This window comes from Aotus nancymaae, unplaced genomic scaffold (assembly GCF_030222135.1).
Source record: "Aotus nancymaae isolate 86718 unplaced genomic scaffold, 86718_ANA_hifiasm-v0.15.2.pri h1tg000025l, whole genome shotgun sequence".
NCBI lineage: Eukaryota > Metazoa > Chordata > Mammalia > Primates > Aotidae > Aotus > Aotus nancymaae.
This window is the reverse complement of record NW_026988438.1, coordinates 19,690,104-19,708,052: the sequence shown is the minus strand read 5'-3', so window position 1 is coordinate 19,708,052 and position 17,949 is coordinate 19,690,104. Positions and strand designations below refer to the sequence as shown.

General features: G+C 39.2%; 1 protein-coding gene across 2 annotated transcripts in view; it reads left to right on the top strand.

The window, feature by feature from the left end:
• The first annotated feature begins 244 nt into the window (after positions 1–244).
• The window catches only part of CFAP69 (cilia and flagella associated protein 69), a 62,330-nt gene continuing 44,625 nt past the window's right edge, over positions 245–17,949 (top strand). The window contains exons 1-3 of one of the 2 annotated variants that reach the window (XM_021674222.2): positions 245–607; positions 12,337–12,396; positions 14,615–14,680. In XM_021674222.2, the coding sequence (XP_021529897.2) occupies positions 488–607; positions 12,337–12,396; positions 14,615–14,680 (246 nt within the window). In that variant the 5' untranslated portion in view covers positions 245–487. The remainder of the gene's footprint in view (positions 608–12,336; positions 12,397–14,614; positions 14,681–17,949) is intronic. The other variant, XM_021674223.2, reaches the window with a different exon arrangement.

The window sequence follows — 17,949 nt, the reverse complement described above, 5'->3', positions numbered from 1 at the left end:
CCCCTAAGGTATCCCATAGACATCCCTCACCCCTCCACCCACCCATGCCTGTTTGAAGCAAGACCATCAAGACTGAAACGCACCGAGCGCCTAAGGCACCACTCCCCGCTACTTACGGAGATGCCCCCTGCAGACTCTTCACCGCACGGCCACAAACCCGCCCAAAGCCTAATCGTACTCCGGGCGCGGAGTGGTTTGGCTCTCCTGCTTTCCGTAGGAGCCACGGCCTCTGGCCCCGCCCCCTAGCAACGCGCTGGCTTGTGTTAACAACCGGCCGGGGTCGGACGCCTGGGTCAGTCTGGGGTGCGGCCGCTGCGTTGTGCGGACTGCATGCCGGTGGCCTAGATCCCTGGCGGAATTTTGGGTCCTCTAGCGACTCTCAGGCTGCCTTCCCTTCTCGGTAGCGAGGTCTCTTTGGCCACCCCCGGCTGCGGGCGCACTGTAGGACAGGAAGACTCCCCCAGTCTCCACCCCGCCGCCACCGGCAATGTGGACAGAGAAAGCCGCGGCGACGGCCGAGGCCCAGGAATCCGGCTGCAGGAACAAGTCTAGCCTTTCCCGTCAAATCCTTGTGGTTGGGGTGGTGACGGAGGACGATGAGGCGCAGGTAGGAACAGGTGTCTGCGCTTTGAGGGGGGAGGAAATGGGGGTCGGGGTGAGGTCTGGGGACTGGGTTCAGACCTGCGGGTAGCAAGAGCGGAATTAGGGACAGGAGTGGAGATGGGGGAAGCCGCAGGATGGAGATTCCAAGCACAGAGCTAATAACGGATCCACCAAGCCCCTGCGAACTGCACGGGCTCTTGTCAACCATCCTGTCCGGAGACCAGCGCTGTGTGGTCCTTCTAGAGGGTCCCAGCAAACTGAGTGGGCTGGGCTTTGCCGAACTTCTTGTAAAAGTGGCCACGGAGCTCCTGGGAGGAAACGAATCATTCTTAGCGAAATCTTTTTTTTTTTTTTTTTTTTTTTTTTTTTTGAGACGGAGTCTCGCTCTTGTTACCCAGGCTGGAGTGCAATGGCGCGATCTCGGCTCACCGCAACCTCCGCCTCCTGGGTTCAGGCAATTCTCCTGCCTCAGCCTCCTGAGTAGCTGGGATTACAGGCACGCGCCACCGTGCCCAGCTAATTTTTTTGTATTAGTAGAGACGGGGTTTCACAATGTTGACCAGGATGGTCTCGATCTCTTGACCTCGTGATCCACCCGCCTCGGCCTCCCAAAGTGCTGGGATTACAGGCTTGAGCCACCGCGCCCGGCCGCGAAATCTTATTTGATGACCAGATCACTGTTGGCACTGAACTTTTTTAAAGGTAGATCCCTGTTACCGAATGATGTTCTTGACATAGGTGTAAATTTTCTCATGCTTAAATTTGCTGCGACTAAAGCCCGCACCTAGAGGGGAGGTCTGTTAAAATTATAAATTAAGCATTTTTAAAATATGAAATTGGAAGCTGGTTGTTACAGGTTAGGTCGGAGAGAACCGGGAGAGAAGAGAGTTGATTGAGTTTGTCCTGTGTTTGATTTGGGGTTTGCTCTTATTATGAATACAGAATTCACTCTCTCAGGTTGGTCTGCTGAGAAATTCCACCTGAGGCCCTTGGATCCCCATTCGTGGCGGAGGTGTTTAGAAACCCCAAGTTGTTTGTTGCCTACTAAGATTCCATTCCAAGGCTCTCCCAGAGAGCCTTGATCGTGCCTTAAAAACCGCGAATTCCCGGAGGAACCCTGTCCTGCCTCACACTAATGGTGTGGGGCCACTGTGGGAATTCCTGATGAGGCTTCTCAATTCTCAGGCTGCGTCAGGAACCCTGTCTCTTGCGTTCACATTCTGGAGCCTTGGAGAGTTCCTTGGGAGTGGTCAGTTGACTGGGGACCTCTTCTACCATGAGAATTAGGGTTGAGCTCTCTGAGGTCTGAGGTAGCCTGCCGAGCAATAGCACTTTGCATGAGGAGAAATAGGTGTTAGCGGAATTAGCCTAATCGACTTTGTGGACCTGTTCCCATCTGGGCGGGGAGAATTTTGAGTAACAATAGCTCTCCACTCCCTGGGCTGCAAGAAAGATCAACAAACAGTACAGCCATACTCCTGGGCAAGGGGCAAAACTGAAGAGTCGGTGTATTTGATAATGGATGGCTCTCAGTCTTCCTTTATTTGCTGCAAGAAAAATTGGGCAACGTTATACAAGGCAGCCGAGCATGGCTTTTTTTTTTTCTTAAGGCAAATAATTTTAAAAAGCCGTTCCCGGCCGGGCGCGGTGGCCCACGCCTGTAATCCCAGCACTTTGGGAGGCCGAGGCGGGTGGATCACGAGGTCAAGAGATCGACACCATCCTGGTCCACATGGTGAAACCCCGTCTCTACTAAAAATACAAAAAATTAGCTGGGCACGGTGGTGCGTGCCTGTAGTCCCAGCTACTCAGGAGGCTGAGGCAGGAGAATTGCTTGAACCCAGGAGGCGGAGGTTGCGGTGAGTCGAGATCGCGCCATTGCACTCCAGCCTGGGTAACAACAGCGAAACTCAGTTTCAAAAAAAAAAAACGCCGTTGCCAAAATACTCCAAAACATACCAAATTAAACAAGTATACCTGTGAATATGTGTGCATTTCCTCCTCTTTTAAGTTTTATTTCTTTTCGTTGATTACTAACGCTCTTTCCAGGGCCTGGGATTCTCTTCCAAGAAGAAAGCAATCAATTTGAGTTAATTCATGTTTCTGACTTGTTAATAACCAGTTCTAGGAGTAGTAACATTTTCAAAGTACTGAGGAAAAAGGTAGTTTCTCCCCAAAGAAACAGAATAGGAACTTTTTAGAGCTGGGAGAAATCTTAGTGTCACTCAGCCTTCTTGTTTTTTGTTTGTGGTTGCTTTTACAAATGAGGACCCTAAGTACATGAAAAGTTAACTGAGTTACTTAGTTTCTTTACTCATAGAATGGGGTCTAGAGACCCTAGAATGAAAAAATGATAACCTTTTAGGCCTCTGCATAAGGCTAGTTTAGGAAAGATCCTTGGAACTGTTTCCGGTTCTTTCAAACCACTGCACGTTTCCAAACTTCTCTTCTGCCTGTGTGTCCTTCCGAGACAGTAATATCCTAGTGGCTAAAAGTGAGAGTATGACATCTCTTTCAGTTCATTGTCAGCTTCATCATTTACCAGCTATGTGACCAAAGGCAAGTATCTTAACCTTTCTGTCAAACGGAGATAGTGATAGTACTCATGTTCATTATAAAGATTAAATAACACAAATAGCAAACATATAATAATATAGAGAATTTATACAGTGACCTACATATTGAAAACATGCAGTTATCAACATCATCATCGTCATTGTCATCATCCTTTATCCAGGGAACTATAGCTCCTAAAATTATTTGGGCCTTAAAGCTAAGGGATTCTCTAGAATTTTGATTGTTCCTACTGACTTCCAGGATGTGAGAGTGAGACTGGATCCCCTGAAATAATACGTGTTTTAATGCATTTTTCAGTCTGCTCATTTTATCCCTTCGGAGATGCTTCTAAGTTGCGGCTGGATTTCCTAATATAGAAATGCTACTCTGGCTACCTGGGCTTTTGATAGCTGTTTTGCATCATTTTCTTTATTACAGACCTAAATTGTAGCTTTCAGTTACCCTAACCTTAGTTTATACAATTAAAGAAATAGGCTTGAATATTGCTGCCTAAGGCAGCAGGTAAAATGTATGTGTTATTTTGTTCATTTTTTTGTGGGTATGCTTCACTTCTGCCTTAAGTGGTATTTTTTTCCTTCATCTTTCACAAAAATATCTTTTGTAAAAGGCAGTAGCTCCTATGAATTCTATCTAAGCTACAACAAATGGTATTTGCAGAGTATTAGATTTTTCTAACTTCAATAACTTTGAAATGTTTATTGATGGAATTATGGAAAATAGAAATATAGATTATGAGTAAAGTTATTAGTAAATAGGGAAAACAATAGTTTAGGAATCTGGGATTTTGAATTGTTATTTTTGTTCCATGTTGTGAATTTCTCATAGACATATTCTATGTAAGCATTCTATCTTCAAATTTTCTCTCTAAAATTTTTTTTATAATCCCTACTGCAATAATTCCAACGTCTTCTTATTTTAAAGTGATTTATCATGCTTTTCAGTTTCAAAACAATAAAATAGTACCAGAATTTTGGTGGCCATTTTCTAATTGTTAGGAACTTAGGACAAGTTGCTTGTGTTTTCTGTGTCTGTTTCCTCGTCTGTAAAAGATATTTTTAGAAATGCCCACTTTATTGAATTATTGTGAGAATTAAAATTTAAAGTATTTGTAAAGCATTTAGCACAGTGCCCTGCACATACATTGCAAGTGCCCCATAAATGGTAACTTTCCGTTATTAATGACTCTAGTCATAACAGCTTTATTAAATTATTAAATAAATTCAGATGATAGTTACAGGGTGATATGAGTTGGCTTTGTGTCCCCACCCAAATCTCATCTCGAATTGTACACCCAAGGTGTTGAGGGAGGGGCCTGGTTGGAGGAGATTGGATCATGGGGGTGGTTTCCCCCATGCTGTTCTCATGATAGTGAGTTCTCACAAGATCTGATGGTTTTATAAGGGACTCCTCCTCTTTGCTATCTCTCTCTCTGTCTTTCCTGCCGCCTGTAAAGAAGGTCTTTGCTTCCCCTTTGCTTTCCGCCATGATTGTTTTTCCTGAGGTCTCCCTAGCCGGGTGGAACTGTGAGTCAATTAAACCTTTTTCCTTTCTAAATTGCCCAGTCTTGGGTATGTCTTTGTAGCAGTGTGAAAACAGACTAATACACAGGGCATAAAAACCTACCAAATAGGAAGATAGTTCTCAGATTGTTTTTTTAGTATTAATCCCAGTGATTATGTGGCTCTGGCTTCCCACGGGAAGGTAGAGGTAATGTAGTTTAAAGAGTTCTTCATCCCTGGAGAATGATAGGATTGGCAGTGAAATTCACCTTAATATGTTGAAATCACAAGATATCTAATTGGTTACCCTTTATCTATTTTCTATTTAATGTTGCTCCCCTCATACTAAAGAATCCCAACCCCTTTTAGAGCAGTGCTTCTCAAACTTTAATGTGCATTTGGAGTACATGGGGATCTTATTAAAATGTGGATTCTGGTTCTGTAGGTCTTAGATGGATCCCAGGACTCCGCTTTTCGAACAGGTTTACAGATGATGCTTGTGCTGCTAGTTGGAGGACCTCATTTCCCACTTTTAGTAACAATGCTTAGTGCATGATAGCTGCAGGATGGTATGAACAGTGCTACAGAGTTTCACAACAACTAATTTTTGGAAAGTCTTAAGAGGTAGTTTCATGTAAATTCAGATTATGAAACAATAAAAACAACAAAGCAAAATTTCAAACCTCTCCCCATCAGATCAGATGAAACAAGGAGCAGCAACGGAGCTTTAAAAATACTACTTGCTCTCCTCTGTCAGCATAATGCCTCATTTGATCCTGGATTAATGTCACTCCTTCTAGTTAGCGGTTTGGTTCACACCTCATTCTCTCTCCCCAATCTGTTTTCCTTAAACACCACTTTATCATCTTCCTTCCTCCCCCTCAGCCCCACCTTATTCCTTTCAGAATTCCACAGTAGCTTCTATTGCACTTTATCTAATATAATTACATTGACTAAATTACTTAACCTCTCTAGGCCTGTTTCCCTTCTTCTCCAGCCTGTATTTGATGAATGTTCCCTTAACCTGGATGATCATTACAGTCATCTGAGGAGCTTTTTAAAGAAACTACACAGCTGGGCCCTATCCCAGATGTTCTCAGTCATAATCCCCAGTGTGGAGCCGGGGACACTTTGAAAAAGTTTCCTCAAATGATTTTTAGCCTCAGAACCACTGATCTAGATGGTATCTAAGATCTCTGCCAAAGCCTGAAGTGCCTCCATTCTACTTCTCTGTCCCACATTCTGGGTTTTCCAATACATGAGTTATACTTTACCTGTACTGTATGCTCTGATTACTGCCACCTCTGTGAGGGCAGAAACCTTCTGTGTTTTTTTCTGTAATATTCCCCAATATATCACGCAGCACGATACCTGGTATACAGGACGCATATGTATTAAATATAAATGCCCTACCCTCTCTTCCGAATTTCACTAAATGTTACTCTACCTTTCGATCCTACCTGTCCAACAGGAAGTGCTTCCCATTGATTTTCATCCTCATAGTCTCCTCATGAATGGATATAGTCCTGGGTCTGAGTCACACAATTTCTCACCTAATTAGCACTTGTTTTATATTAGTCATTGTTTCATTTGTGTAAGTTTTGTCTCTCCCACCGGAGCATGAGTTACTTTAAGAGTAAGAAATATTTCAGTAGTTTTGTGTCCTTCCCAGAATTTCTTTTCTCTGATATCAGAGTGGAAATTTAAGTCTTAGCTTCTAGATCCTCTGTGCTCCAGCCACTCTGGCTTCCTGGCTTCTCCTCCAGCATGCCAGATGTCTCGGCCTAAGGGCCTTTACACTTATTATGCTCACTGCCCGGACGTTTTCCCCTTGATACCCATGACTGGTTTCCTTACCTCCTTTAAGATTTTGCTGAAGTGTTACCCTCTGTGAGTCCTTCACTGATGACCGGGTGTGAAATTTTACTCCTTGAGCATCACAGCACTTCATACTCCCTTTATTTTCTCCAAGACTTTCATCTTGTATAATATACAACTTATTGATTTTTGTTTCCCTGAAAGCATATCATTTCTTTACGATAGCACATTTTGTCTTTTATTCACTGCCTTATCTTTAGCACCTAGAACAATGCCTGACACCGTGTAGATGCTTAATATTATTTATAGAATTAATATAGTGATTAGTTGACTGGCATAGGTATCATGGCTGAACTTCCTTGCTCAAATTTGCTCTCCCTCTGAGAACCTATGAGAACTTTCACAATCTTGTAGTTGATGTTGTATCCTGTCACTGTCTGTAATACTTCCATGAACTGTGTGCCTAAAATTGCCTAGCCCTGTTTATAGGGTTTTTGCAAGAAATAACCTCTGTAGTTGCCTGCACGTGCCTATAGTGACAGCTACTTGAGAGGCTAAAGCAGGAGGATCGCTTGAGCCTAGGAATTCAAAGTCAGCCTGGGCAACATAGGGACACCCCCATCTCCTTAAAGAGAGAGAGAGAGAGAGAGAGAGAGAGAAACTCCTCGGTTGTCCATTGAGGAGTCAGAGAACTAAGGAACAAAGAATGAGTTTCTACATTAGACAGACCTGCTGGCCCATTAATTATTAATAGCCATGTGGCTTTAACAAGTTAGGTCCCAGGGCCTCAGTTTCATCAAGAGGGATGATAATGCTACCTTTACTTGGTAGATTTGAAGATTAATTGAGATAAAAAATGCCAGACACATGAAAGGACCACTGTAAGTGTTAGTCTTTTTCCCCGTAACTGAGTATCAAATGAGCAGGTTTCTCCCCTCTGAAATGTCCCTTGGTAAAGTGGGAAATAAGTTCATTCTGTAATTTGAAGTAAGTTTAATTTTCTCCAACACAGTTTATTAAACTTTTGATCTTAAAAGGTTTTGTGGATATTTTTACAATTTCTTCATAAACATCTGAAGTATTTTGATATTTGTAAATATTTTATTAGCATTTTGATATTTACATATGTATGTTCTGTTTTGTTTCTACTCTCTGCTTGTGTGTTCTCATTTACCCAAAATCTGCAATTATCATGTTAAACCTATAATTCAGAAACCTCTGCACCAAATTTTTCTCATGTCCAACCCCCAACATACACCTCTTCCCCCAGCATTCTGTGTCTCAGGAAATGTTGAAATCATTTATATAATTCCTCAAGCCAGGAAATTATCTTCAGCTTTTTCCTTCTTTCTCCTACTGCATCCATTCAGTCATTAGGTCTTGCTGAATCTACCTCCTTGATGTTTTTAATTTCATTTGCTGTTTTCTATACCAGTTACTGCTACCTATTCAACACCTGAAGTTGCAGTCTACCACCAACCTAGTCCTCTTCAGTTCTATCTCACACAGCATACAAGATGATCTTTTCATAATTAAATTCTTGATAAATCTTGTGGAAATAAATGAAGACAACCACAATAAACAGACTGTTTAATTTAGAGGTGCTATAGGGTTGCTATAGGGAGGGAGTCAGCCACTATCACTTGCTTTTAGCAGAGACTCCAACGCATCCTGGAAAGCTTTATAGCGGAACAAAAAATGTGTAGGCGAGTATTCAGGTATATTCTGATTGTAGGTTGCTGACTTGGGAAAGCTGGAGGTGGGCTAGCTAGAAGCAGGGTATCCTCTGTGATTGAATTAGAAAGCATATTTTTCTTTCTCTGGTCTTAAGTTAGAAGCAGGGGGACAAAAACTGGGAAAGTTGGCAGTCATTGGCCAAATTCTGACTTTTCTGAGCCAACTGTTGCAGAGGTTGTCAGCCAGAGTTATTTTGTCATATATAGTCTGACCAGTGTCTGTTAATATGTTCAGTCTCAATCCATCCAATGGCTTTTTAAGATCCTTATATTACATTCAAAGCCTTCTATAAAATCCCATACCAGATGAATAGCTGCATGAGGTGAGGACATTGTTATTCCCCACACCTAGCACAATTCCTGACTAAGCAATACTTATAGAAGGAGGAAAAGGCTAGGGAAGGTAGACGGAGAGAAAGAAATCTTTTAAAATCTGCCAAGCAGGTAAAACATAGAGTAACATGAAATGGATAATGCAAGATAAATCTAAGAGAAATCTATGCTTTAATCTTTACTACTCCCTGTTCTTATAAAAATTATACCTGCTCATTTGGAGAAAAAATCTGAAAATTCACACAAATATTAGAAAGGAAATCATGCCTTGGGCTGGCCTGAGTGCAGTGCTGTTTACAGCTAATTGATTACAACCAGTTAAGGATTTCTTCCTTCTTTACTCCCACTGCTTCACTTGATTAGCCTTAAAAAAAAGATCCTGCATCGACATTTCATTCTAATATCGTTGTCTAACTCTCTAAGCAAATATTGTAGAAAATCAGAAAAGAAAAACCCACTGTGTATGTGTGTGTGTGTGTGTGTGTGTGTTCGTGTGTGTGTGTATAAAATCTGAGACTGTAGGAGGAAAAGAGAAAAGACAGCTAAGGTAATGGTGGATATCATTGCTAAATCCCCACGTCTTAAAAGGCAGAAGTCTATTTACCAAAATTTTTAGTAACTGTAAATTTAACTATTTAACAGTAATATTTAACTATTTTTAGTGGTACCATAAGAACAGGTATAGACTAGTATTTAGTAAATCCTTTTAAAAATTATTTTTAAAAGTAAACATGGCTGGGCATGATGGTTTATGCCTGTAATTTCAACACTTTGGGAGGCTGAGGCTGGCGTATTGCTTGAGCCCAGGCATTCTAGAACAGCCGGGGCAACATGGCAACACTCCATCTCTACAAAAAATATAAAAATTAGCCAAGTGTGGGGCGGGGTGCCCCTGTAGTCCCAGCTGCTCAAGAGGCTAAGGTAGAAAGATCACCTGAGCCCAGGGAAGTTGAGGCATGCAGTGAGCCATGATTGTACCACTGCACTCCAGCCTGGGCGACAGAGTAAGACCCTATGTCTAAAAAAATAAATACATATAAATATAATTTTGAGTAAATGAGCTTATTCAGATACTTACTCCACAGACTTAAAGTTAGAATGTTTCATTACAAGTTGTTTTTGATGCCAAGACATCTGAGTTAGGATTCATTTTTTAAAATTGTTTTTGAAAGAAATTTCTTGAGATCAGAATATATGAATTTGTAATTTTTAAAGGCAAGGAAATTCTAAACCTAAGACAATGTAATAATGGTTATGTAGAAATATGGAAAAGTATTGCAGATTTAAAACTCAGAAACTGCCATGGTGTTAACACTAAGTTACATTATATAAAATACTTATGCATATAAGGAAAAACAAAATATATAAAAATAAAAATAGATGCATTTACATGATAGGAATAAGTAGGATTTTTTCCCCTTTTTCATATGTTTCAAATCATCATTACATCATCTTTTCAAACGTTTGTTTTAAAGTAGAAGTAAGCGTGAAAGCAGGAAAGAGGATACAAAGGAAACTGGGAGAGCTTAACTCCTGTAATGGCGGTAAGCACTGTGACCTAATATTGAATTAAGAATAAAATGTCAGGTAGCAATGCATTAACCTCAAATATAAATAGTGTCAAAACTACACTTAGAATTTAGATCTCTGTACATCATAAATACTTTACCTTTGATTGGATTATTTCATTCTGTTGTTGTTGTTGTTGGGGGTTTTTTGTTTTGCTGTTTGTATTTTATTTATTTATTTATTTATTTAATTTGGAGATGGGGTTTCACTCTGGATGCCCAGGCTGGAGTGCAGTGGCATGATCTCGGCTCACTACAACCTCCACCTCTGGGTTCAAGCAATTCTCCTGCCTCAGCCTCCTGAGTAGCTGGGATTACGGGTACCCACCACCATGCCCAGCTAATTTTTTGTATTTTTAGTAGAGACAAAGGTTTACCATGTTTACCAGGCTGGCCTTGAACTCCTGACGTCAGGTGATCCACCCACCTTGGCCTCACAAAGTGCTGGAATTACAGGCATGAGCCACTGTGGCTGGCCTTGTTTTGCCATTGTGTTGTTTGAGTTCCTTGTATATTCTTGTTATTAATTCCTTATCAGACGGATAGATTGTAAATATGTTCTCCCATTTTTTAGGTCGTGTCTTTGCTCTGTTAATTGTTTTCTTTCCTGTGCATACACTTTTTAGCTTGATGTAATCTCGTGTGTCTATTTTTGCGTTTGTGGCCTGTGCTTTTGAGTCCTACCCCAAAAAACCTGTGCCCAGACCAGGGTCCTAAAGTGTTTCCCCAAAGTTTTCTTCAGTAATTTCATAGTTTAGGATCTTATATTTAAGTCTTTAATCCATTTTTATTTGATTTTTTTATATGGTGAGACATAGGGGGCTAGTGTTATTCTTCTGCATGTCTATTCAGTTTTCCCAACACCATTTATTGAAGAGACTATTCTTTCCCCACTGTATGTTCTTGGTACCTTTGTTGAAAATGATTTGGCTGTGAATGCAGGGACTTATTTCTGGGTTCTCTGTTCTGTTTCATTAGCCTATGTGTCTGTTTTTATGCCAGTACTATGCTGTCTTGGTTACTATAGTTTTGCAATATATTTTGAAGTCAGGTAGTGTGATGCCTCCAGCTTTTTTCTTTTTGCTTAGGATTGCTTTGGCTGCTCAGGGTCTGCTACTTAGACTTTGGATGATAGAACTCATTTCCTTCCCCATTTACCTATGAATAACTTTATTATAAAATTATATAACCTCTTCTTGTTTGCATTTTCCAAGTATTTATTAAGCAACTAACAATATTATATGTCAGGCCCAGTGTTCGTTGCTGGGAATGCCTGAAAGCAACAATCTTTGTTCTTAAGCGAACTTTGGGGCAGAAAGTGGTGGGGAACGAACATATAGACCCTTTCAGAACAATGTCGTGGGAATTTTAATGGATGTAAACGCAGGGTACTGTGAGAGCACAGCATTTTTCTAGCCTTTTTCATCCTTTGGGAAGGTAATACCTCAGCTTCGTTTTGAAGGACCTGTGAGGATTAACCAAGGAGAGGAATAGGAATGTAACAACATGAGTGAAAACAGAGGAGAGGTGAGGGGCATTAGTGGGGAGTCATTGGAAAGTTTAGATAGGTCATGTTCAGATTTGAGTTTTATTATTCTGATGGTGGAGTAGAGGATGGTGTTGAAGGGTGCAAGAGTGGAGGCAGGGAGAACAGCAGGAAACCTGCGAAATTGAATAAGAGCTAAGAACTGAATAAATCAGTAAGATGGGATGGGCTCAAGAAATGTTTAAGATGTAAAATCTGTAGAATTTGGAAGTTCCTGGTTTTTTTAAATGTAGATGACTGGAAGAATGGTGGTACTGAGAGAAGGGGATACCTATTTCAGAAAAGCAATCTCTTACCTGTAGTTTACAAGCTATTCTTAACATATATCTGCATAGGCAAACTTAGTGTAATGTATATGCAAGTACAAGATAATTTTATTTCTCAAGGTATGGAAGTGCTATTATTCTAAATATTTTCTTAGGCCTTTCAGGGCTGAGGAAATTTTAAAACATTAAAATTATAAGATAATACTAGAATTCAGAAGAGTTATTTTTACTCCAAAATCTATTTATTCCTTTAAGTTTTCATCTACTTTTCATTCTCCCCTTACTATCTTAGTGTCAAAAGACATTTCTGAAGTTACAAAGGGAAAATATAAATTAGTTTGTTAGATATGACTTATTGATATAGAATATTAAGAGTTATATGTTTTTTAGGGTGTTTTCAAGCCTATGGACCTTAACCGTGTCATCAGACTTCTTGAAGAGACTAATAAAGTGAGTAAGCTTTGAGAGAAAATTACTCTGCAGTATTACTTACAAACTATTTCCCTGAAAGGTAAAATATATTCCTTCAAATGTAAGTCTCATTTATCTCCTTTTGTTGAAAACATTGCAAATAGTACATATCTTATATTCAAGGACTGTTTAAATTTAGTATGATATATTTAATGAAGTGGGGAGACCGGAGGAAGAGAATAGTTGCTTTTATGAGATGGACAAACCCATGGTGGCTGTAACAGAAGGAATCCTAAGAGCAGAGAAAGGATCATCTAGCCTCTGTTAAGTGCTTGTTACCAAGAAGGATTGGAGGAGGGGAATGGTAGAAAACACGGTACCATGGTGTACTAATTATGAAATCGGGATAGATACACACAAACACATACATGTAGATAATTTATTTTGAGAACAATCATATATAAGATGTAATGAAAATGAAGTTATTTTAGACAGAAGACTCAAAATTGGGAAAGTAGGCATTGAGAGAAAAGATAATGTGTGCGCACATGCTCATACACCACCTGATGTTACCAAGAATTGACTGAATGCCTAAAAGCCAGCACACACTAGGAACTTATGTGGTGATTTCCAAAAAGGAATACATATTGTTAGTAAGCAGAAAATGGGTTGATCATAGTATAGCCTATCGAAAGAAAACAATGTCCTATGAATAGCAGGCACAAAAATTTGGTCACTGTTTTAACATTTTTTATTCTCTGTTTTTTTTACATAGAAAGGAGAAAAAATGACTATTGGAATAATTTATCTTTTGCTGGCTAACATTGTTGTGAAAAGTTATATTTATTGCGACTATATCTACATTAAAAGAAGCACAACTACATAGAGCTCCTATTACCTGTCCAATAAGGCTACACAGAAAAAGTATAGACAATATCACAGCTTTTACATAGAGCTCCTATTAGCTGTTTAATAAGGCTACAGAGAAAAAGTGTAGACAATATCACAGCTTTTCAGAAACATTTAAGATTAAAAGGACAGATGGCATTCAGTCATGGAAACATCACTATGTAGAAGTTTTGCTTATTTTCATTTGTAATTGATTTAAGATGTTTGGCTTGCATAGAACACTGAGCATGTCTTAGAGGTTAAAAATACAATTTCTAGAATCAGCTTTCCAAATTTGACTTCTAACATCACCACTTTTTAGCTGTTTATTTTGGACACATTACTTTAAAGTGTTTCAGCTTGTGTTTCCTGTTCTGGAAAAGACAGATCATAATAGTATCTTCCTAACAGGGTCATTCTGGAAATTAATGAAGTGATATGTATATATGGTGCCCATGTGGTACATGGCATAGAAAAAATATTCAGTGTACTTCAGTTGTTGTTAATATTATTTCTGGAAACAATTACTGCTTTTATATTAACCTAGTTTTGATTCCCAGTTTCCTAATCAAAATTAAATGATAGTTTATTTTTGATACATAATATTTGTACATGTTTATGGGGTACTTGTGATACTTTGTTACGTGCATAAAATGTGTCATGATCAAGCCAGAGTATTTAGGCTATCTATCACCTCTAGCATTTATCATTTCTATATGTTGGGAGCATTGCAAATCCCCTCTTCTAACTGTTTTGAAATACATACTACATTGTTGTTAACTACAGTCACCCTATTTTGCTATCAAATATTCACCATCACAGTCTTCCTACCTTTTGTAATTATCATTCTAGTCTATGTCTCCATGAGAACAACTTTTTTAGCCTCCACATGAGTGAAAATGTGTGGTATTTGTCTTTCTAAACCTGGCTTATTTCACTTAATATCTTCTAGTTCTATCCATGCTGCTACAAATGTCAGGATTTCATTCTTTATGGCTTAATAGTATTTCATTGTGTATATATACCATATTTTCTTCATCCATTCATCCATTCATTATCTTAGGTTGATTCCATATCTTTGCTATTATGAATAGTGCTGCAATAAACATGGGATTGTAGGTTATCTCTTTGATATACTGATTTCCTTTCCTTTGGATAAATACACAGTAGTGATATTGCTAGATCATACAGTAGATCTAATAGTTTATTTTTACCTTCACTGTTTCAGAAAACATTTTATAATATTTATATTATAATATAGGAATTTAAGAATTACTTGATAATGTGTCTACTTTTTATGTTGAAGAATTTTTAAAAATCTCAACATATTTAATAGCACAAAAGAACTAAAACATTTCATTTGTTTTAGGATGGCTTAGAAGAAAAACAACTTAAATTTGTCAAGAAACTGGTACAGTGTTATCAGAATGGACTTGTATCCTTTACATGTGTATGTATACATGTTCATTTCATTTATTCTGAAATGAGAATTTCTGTTAGAAAATGTATTAGTTTTCTATTCCTGTTGTAACAAATTACCACAAATTTGATGGCTTAAAACAATGTAAAGTTATTATCTTACAGTTTTGAAGGTTAGAAATCCAAAATCTACCTCACTAGACTAAGTCAAGATGTTGACAGCACTGGATTCTCCTGAGACTCTAGAGGAGAATCATTTCCTTGCCTTCCCCGGCTTCTGGAGGCTTCCTGGATTCCTTCCCTCATGCTCTCTTCCGCCCACTGGCATCACTGTCACCTCTGCTCCTGTCATCACATGACCTTCTCTCTCTGACCCTCCTTGCCTCCCTCTTTCCTGTTTGAGGATCCCTGTGATTATGGTGGGCTCACCTGGATAATCCAGTAATTTTCTCATCTCAAAATCCTTAATCATATGTGAAAAGTCCCTTTGCCATGTAACATAGTTACAGACTCCAGGAATTAGGACATGGACATCTTGGGGAAGGCCATTAATCTGTCTACCACAGAAAAACTGGAGAGGCCATTCTTCTACTACATAAAATATCGAACGTTTTATGTTTTTTTTACAAAACTGTATTTTCTATCAGAGAATGTAAATAAAATTGAAGAAACAATATAACACAAGTAACTGTGGATGTCAGTTTTTGTAGATTCAGAAAAATAATGGATGTAGTTAGGAGGGCCAAATCGAAGTCTTTTTTCTATTGTTTCTATTAATTTACATGGACAGTATACCTTTGATAAGCTTCCTCACTTCTCCACTCTTATAAAGTAATAGAAGCTCATGAGGTTGTTAGGAAGATTAGATGAGATTATATACATGCAAGCGCTTGATAATCTGCAAAATATTATATAAATATATTATCCCCACTAAATTTACCACCCTGATCAGAATACATGGAAGCCAGTGTGTCTTAAAACTATCTATACATAAAAGCCAGGTGTGATGGCTTACACCTATAATCCTGGCACTTTGGGAGGCCAAGGCAGGAGGACTGCTTGAGGCTAGGAGGTCAAGACTAGATAGATCAACATGTCAAGACTCTGCCTCTACAGAAAAACAAATAGCCAGGTGTGGGTGTGTGCCCATATTCCTAGCTGCTAGGGAGGCTAAGACAGAAGGATTGCTGAAGCCCAAGAATTCAAGGTTACAGTGATCTAAGATCGTGACACTACACTCCAGTGTGGGCAACTGAGACCCTGTCTCAAAAACAAACAAACAAACAAATAGTATGTGTAGATAAGAACCAGTTTGTTGTTGGGTTGTGATTTGGTTTTTGGGTGTTTTTTAGTTTTTTTGAGACAGGGTCTCCATCCAGCCTTAGTTGCCCAGGCTGGAGTACAGTGACGTAGTCATAGCACACTGTAACTTCAAACTCCTGGGCTCAAGTGATCCTCCCACCTCAGCCTCCCAAGCAGCTGGGACTACAGGCATGCAGCCACCATGCCCAATTTCTTTATTTTTTTGTGGAGTCTCATTATGTTGTCCAGCTTGGTCTTGAACTCCTGAGCTCCAATAATCCTCTCACCTTGGCCTCCCAAAGTGCTGGGATTATAGGTGTGAGCCACCGCAGCTGGCCATTAAAAAAAAATTTACATATATATGCTATTGTAAAATAAAATAAAAGTATCACACAAATATTAGGTTGTTATAAAAGTTTCCATATATCCACCCTTGCTTTCGGTATTCATTTTGTCACAGACATTTCCAGAACTGACAGTGGTCCATAGACCACACTTCGAAGAGTATTCATCTAAATCAAGCTCGTCCAACCCTCAGCCTATGGGATGCATGCCACCCAGGATGGCTTTGAATGTATCTCAACACAAATTTGTAAACTTCCTTAAAACATTATGAGATTTTTTTTTTTCGATTTGTTTTAGCTTATCAGCTATCATTAGTGTTAGAGTATTTGATCTATCTGTGACCAAGACAATTCTTCCAGTGTGGGCCAGGGAATCCAAAAGATTGGACACCCCTGAAAATGATCTTCAACAGTTTTCTGACTTGGTCTAAAGAAAGTATCAAGCCCATGCATTGTGGTTCATGCCTGTAATCTCAACACCTTAGGAGGCTGAGCCAGGAGGATCATTTGAGACCAGGAGTTTGAAACCAGCCTGGGCAACACAGCAAGACCTGTTTCTCCAAAAAAAGAAAAAAAAAAAAAAAAAGCCATGTATGGTGGTACACACCTGTAGTTCTGTCTTCTCCAGAGGCTGAGACTGAGGTGGAAGGATCATTTGAGCCCAGGAATTCAAGGCTGCAGTGAGCTGTGTTTGTGCCACTGCACTCCAACCTGGGTGTGGGTGACTGAGTGAGACCCTGTCTTTAAAAAAGAAAAAAATAAAAGTTATCAAGCTCTAATATTAGCTTGTTCCAGTTCAAAACCTCTTAAGACTTCCATTCAGGAAAATGTTTCTTATAATTTTATCTAAATCTTTTATTATTATATTTTAGCTTTGGTTTTATTTTGACCCATTCAATCTTAGTGCTCGCGTATATCAAGCCCTATTTACTAGTAGGTGAAAAAGTCTAGTAGCAGGTGATTTCTTTTCCTATTTTAACCTGACACCTCCACACCTCCATCATTGTTTTTCTTCAGGTTAAACCACTGGTGGCAATTGACTCTATTTCTGAATGCTTTTCATAGGCTGGCTATAGAAGTGGTAAAACTTACCAAAGTTAGAGAAGTGTGTTGGTCACTTCTCTAGGAGGTTAACAGAGCTTTCTATTTCCAGTGTGCCCAACTCTCCCATCTCTTCCTAAGAGGTCCTAGAGAAAGGCTAGAAATAGTAAGATTCACCAAGAAGTGTAAGTCATATCTACCATAATTTCTTAGCTGTAAAACAAAATCAATGAATTGTGTTTATGTGCCAATAGGATTTTTAATAGATAAAATAAAAGATACTTTTACCTGAAGATCTAGAAAGGCTATATTTTGCTTTCATATTAGTTTCAGATAAAATCCTAACCAATTTAAACCTTGAATACAGGAAAATGCATCTGAGTTTAATGTTAATAAAATAGTGGAGTAAAGTAGGTTTGGGTTGCTTACTCTGAGACAGAATATGTTTGTGTGGGCGGGGTGGGGGATGAAGATGAAGGGTATAATTGAGCCTAATCAATAAGTTAATGTTTTCAATGTGCTATTACTCATTGCCAATGGGGAAATTATTGATCAACTGAATCTGTGTTGTAGCAGTTGGTAATCCAACTCTTAAGTT